This window comes from Corvus brachyrhynchos, unplaced genomic scaffold (assembly GCF_000691975.1).
Source record: "Corvus brachyrhynchos isolate BGI_N302 unplaced genomic scaffold, ASM69197v1 scaffold148, whole genome shotgun sequence".
NCBI lineage: Eukaryota > Metazoa > Chordata > Aves > Passeriformes > Corvidae > Corvus > Corvus brachyrhynchos.
The window spans coordinates 2,731,770-2,735,990 of NW_008239785.1; the positions used below are offsets into that span (position 1 = coordinate 2,731,770).

Consider the following 4,221-nt stretch of genomic DNA (forward strand, 5'->3'; position numbering starts at 1 on the left):
AGCAGGAATGTGGCTCTCCTGATGTGGCTGATTCTTCCTGAGGGGTGTATTCTCAGCAGACATCCTGAGAAGTCTTTCCCAGTCAGTTTTTCCTCTGTAGGACAGGGGCTAGCAGTTAGCTGCCCCAATAGGAGCACAGGGTAGTTCTAAATGTGGTATTCTTTAAAGGGCTTTTCTCGAAGTCCCTTTGTGTGGGAAATAGTGTCTGCACAGCAAAAAGGGTTACAGAGATTCTTATTTGGTATTCACTGGAGGGAGAGGATGCAGGATGCTGCAAAATTCATGTTCTTGGAAGGTGGTGGTGGCTGCTTGGAAGTGTGATGCTGCCACAGGAATTGGTGGGTTTGTCTTTCTTCTGTCCCCTCTCCAGGATATGGAAAGTCCCGCAAAAAAGCGGCTACGGACAGCAGCAAAATCTTCAATTCTGACCCAGCCAGAGTGCAAAAGTGTTGGTCCAACAAAGAAGAAGGTGACTTTTGACTCAAATTTAGCACAGTGTGATAAAGAAGGAAGCAGCAAGACCATACAGCCAGTGACCAAAGGCATGTCCCTCAAAGAGACTGCAGACATCGTTGTCAAGTATTTGACCCCGTTCTACAAGGGGGGCAAATTTGCTTCCAAGGTAGGCATAGCTCATGGCCCTCTTTAACTGAAGGAGAGTTAATCTCTCTAGGGATCTGGAGCTCTAAGAAAGGGGAGATAATCTGGATCCCACCTTTCATTTCCAAGTTATGTTTTGGTATGTGCTGTTTTAGTGACTCCAGGTGCAGCAGCTCCCCTCTCCCACAGAAGGGTTGGTTCCACACTTACTTGTGATTGTTCATACTTTCACGTTAAACCCTGGCACGTTTTTAACTCCCACCTGTGGGGTAGCAGCAGCTCAGGTTCAGTGCTGGTGTAGTTTCCCTGCTGTGCCCTGCAAGGCAGGATATGTACTGCAGGGCCAGCTGTGGCTGCAGCTGTGTGTTCAGTTTTGGAGTGCTTTGTGCTCCAGCCAGTCTGTGCTGAGGGCAAGACAAACATGGAAACAGACTGGTGAGGTAACCAGTGTCTGCTTTCTGCTCTTTGTCTTCCCCATTTGTGCAGGACCTGTTCAAGGGCTTTGCCAGGCACCTGTCTCACTTACTGACCCAGGAGCAGAGCCCTGCCCGCAAGACAGGTGAGTCTGGGGTTATTTCAGTGCCAAATGGATTCCTGGCTTTAGAGGGGGCAGATGTGTTAAGTATCAACTCAAAACTGCATCTCCTTCTTGCAGTGAAGGAGGAAGCACAGAGACTCATCAAGGAGTTTTTCAAAACAAGGCTCAGGTGTGAGAGTGAGGCAGACTGGGAGGAGCTCCAGAGCTTGGAGAGCTGATCCCTGCTCCTTGTTGGCTCTTCCTTCCTCCAGCAGCACTACCAGGGGACCTGGAAGAACTCAGCCATGGAGGGTTTTATGAGACTGCAGAAATGAGATTTATTTTTCTTTTCCCCACTGCATTTTTGCTCGCTTCTGTCCTTCGTGACACACACTCCCAGGGAACCAGTTTCTGTGAACTCATGGCGAGTTTTCCCAATAACTGGGGTGCTGAAACCCTCAAGGACCAAAAGGTGTGAAGTTGTACCTGCTGTGTTTGTTAGGGGCTGCTGCCTTGGGTGTTCTGCACTGTCTCCAACCTCTATTCCCTGCAGCAGTCTGGGCAGGGCTCAGACTTTCCAGCTGGGACACTGCTTTGGGATGGCACCTTCCTTCCTAAATAGCTTCTCCCCTCGCTCCCCATCTCTTATTTCAGTGTCACCAATAGAAGCCTTATGCTGCAAGTTCTCATGCTTTGCTCAGGGCTGCCTGACAACCTCAGTGTTTGAGTTCCAGGATGGAATATTTTCCTTTGAAGGGCAGGAGAGGAGTATTTTGTTATTACCATGGAGGCAGTGCTTGCTTTCTAAAGGAGGAGAAACTTGGATTTTTTTTCTTTTAATGTGAACTTCTTTAACTTTGTCTAGTTCTGTCTGCCCTTTAATTTAAGTGATGATACTCTCAGTATGAACCTCTGCAACAATTTCAGCATTTGCTCATAATCCCTAAAGCCATATTTGCTCCCTGTGCCTCACCAAAAGTCTGCAATACAGGAGGCAATGCTGCTGTTACAGCTGGGGAAGGTTCTGTTGTGGCCCTCAAACTGACACTGTGGTACTCTGCTGCTATGTTTATATGGAACCTGAACCCGAGTCCCTGGCACAAGTCCTTCCTGTTGGAGTTTTGTTGGGTTCTGCCTCTATTCCCTACCTACAGGGGCTGGTGGGCTCAGGCTTTAGTGCTGCCAGAGGGAATCTTCAGCCTCAGAGGCTGCCCAGGGGTTTGGATCACTCCACAGATGTATTTTTTTAGATGTTCTGAAGGGTATATGCAGAACTGACAATAAAGCAATGTTATAACTGCTGTGGATCGTTCCTGGAAGCTTTTTCTTACCACTCACTCACACAGACTGGTCTGAGGTACATTAAGCAGCACTCAAAGGGAAGCACCTGGCAGGGAAGATGCTGTAGTTCCCACTGGCATCAGCTCACCAGGAAGAGTCTAACTGCATCAGGGCTTGCATTGAGCACCCTCAGAGCAATGCACTGAGCACCCCTTCCCTGCCAACAGTGACAACATTTTCCTCAAGCTTTGCCCATTACCTGCAGTTGAGTTTTCCCAGGTTAGATGTGAGATCTACCATATCATACCTTCAAAACATCTCTGTGCTTATTTTATTGCAATTTCCTAAAGGACAGTTACTTCTCAGGTCAGTAGCAGAGCTGTGGCAATAAAAATAAATTAAACATTTTTGTACAACCTGAAACACTTCAGTATAATACAAGTTCTGTTTGAAGATGCTTCCTCCATGGGCATGGAGCCATCATTGAAGTCTGACAGCTGCATGGCCATGACTGACTTCTTTATAGTAGAGGGAAGCATGTGCATATAATTATGTCAGTGAGGAATTAATTAACAATAAACTTCCTTACCATTGCAACTCAATTTGTGCCCCAGCATATGTGTTAATTGTATTATTAACACTCATCTGCTTTTCAATTAAGATGCTTTCTATAAACTCCTGCTTCACAAGTCCTGCTACAGGACCTCTGCATATCAATTCAGAGACTAATCTGGCTCCTGGAAAACACCAGCAGCCAGTGCAGGCATTACACGGCCTCAGCTGGGCACTGGGATACACAAATCTCTGGCAAGCACCAGGCTTTGCTCATGATAATTAATTGAAAACAGAAAGGAGGAGTTGCACAGTGCAAAGCTTGAAGGCAAGTGCTTGCTTTGGGCCAGCTGCTCTTTGTTGGAACGGGCTGTGGTTTGGAGAGGCCCTTGGGGTTTGTTTAGCCACGGCCTGGATTGTTTCAAGGAAGTGCTTGGGGACTGAATGGCAGGTCACGAGGGTTATGGTCACTCCATCAACAAACACTGTGGTGGCATTCTTAGAAAGCAGCTGGCCAAGGTCATGGGTGTCTTCTGGAAGAGTTCTTTCCCAAAGACAGGTCAAGGAGCACTGATCAAGTTCAGAGAAAGGGAAACAGTGCTGTTTCCTTGGCCATTCTCCTCCTTTCAGGCTCTAGGAGTGCAGCTCTGTTTTATCCAGGATGACAACAATCGTGTGGTACAGTTCTTTGGCCTGTCAAAACACAAACCAGCATCAATCACTCTTTGCCCCAGAAAGAGCTGCTTCCCCTAATTAAATATTCCCATAAATCACTTCCCATCATTAAATATCAGCCATGTGCTGGGACTGAGCTGCACTTTGGAGCCTGGGAAATGCAGTGTCCCCCTCCTCCTTTGGGGCAGGAGAGAGGAGCAGCAGCAGAGGCTCAGCTGGGCAGGGGAGGGTGATTGGTGAGGTGCCAGGAGGAAGCTGCAGGTGCAGGCTGATCTCACCTGTGACAGTTCCACCCACATGGCCCTGGGGCTGCCAGGGGAGCCATAGCTGAGCTCCAGGCCGGGAAGGCCCCCGCTGGAGAGGGGCCTCAGGGTGCGCATCTTCTGCAGCTCCTTCAGGGGAATGACCTGGGACACCACCTGCGAAGGGGAAAAGCCACCAGCCACTCTCAGGAGCAGTCCCTACCACTGACACCATCTGATTCTCACCACAAGTCACCTCAAGAGCCTGTTGAAAGCTGAGGGAAGATCTGGGGCACAGGGTAGTGTGTGCAGGATACAGGGCAGGCTCCAGCTGCCCAGCACAGCCCTGGAACT

The 4,221-nt window shown here is 48.8% G+C and overlaps 2 protein-coding genes across 5 annotated transcripts in view; one reads left to right on the forward strand and one right to left on the reverse strand.

Moving 5' to 3' along the window:
* The window catches only part of RECQL5 (RecQ like helicase 5), a 38,683-nt gene extending 36,264 nt beyond the window's left edge, over window positions 1-2,419 (forward strand). For all 3 annotated transcript variants that reach the window (XM_008640584.2, XM_017743212.1, XM_017743213.1), the window contains 3 exons: window positions 371-622; window positions 1,087-1,159; window positions 1,256-2,419. In XM_008640584.2, the coding sequence (XP_008638806.1) occupies window positions 371-622; window positions 1,087-1,159; window positions 1,256-1,356 (426 nt within the window). In that variant the 3' untranslated portion in view covers window positions 1,357-2,419. The remainder of the gene's footprint in view (window positions 1-370; window positions 623-1,086; window positions 1,160-1,255) is intronic.
* A 287-nt stretch (window positions 2,420-2,706) lies between these two features.
* Window positions 2,707-4,221, reverse strand: part of MYO15B (myosin XVB) — a 43,444-nt gene continuing 41,929 nt past the window's right edge. For both annotated transcript variants that reach the window (XM_017743210.1, XM_017743209.1), the window contains 2 exons: window positions 3,904-4,044; window positions 2,707-3,643 (listed from right to left, as the gene is read on the reverse strand). In XM_017743210.1, the coding sequence (XP_017598699.1) occupies window positions 3,584-3,643; window positions 3,904-4,044 (201 nt within the window). In that variant the 3' untranslated portion in view covers window positions 2,707-3,583. The remainder of the gene's footprint in view (window positions 3,644-3,903; window positions 4,045-4,221) is intronic.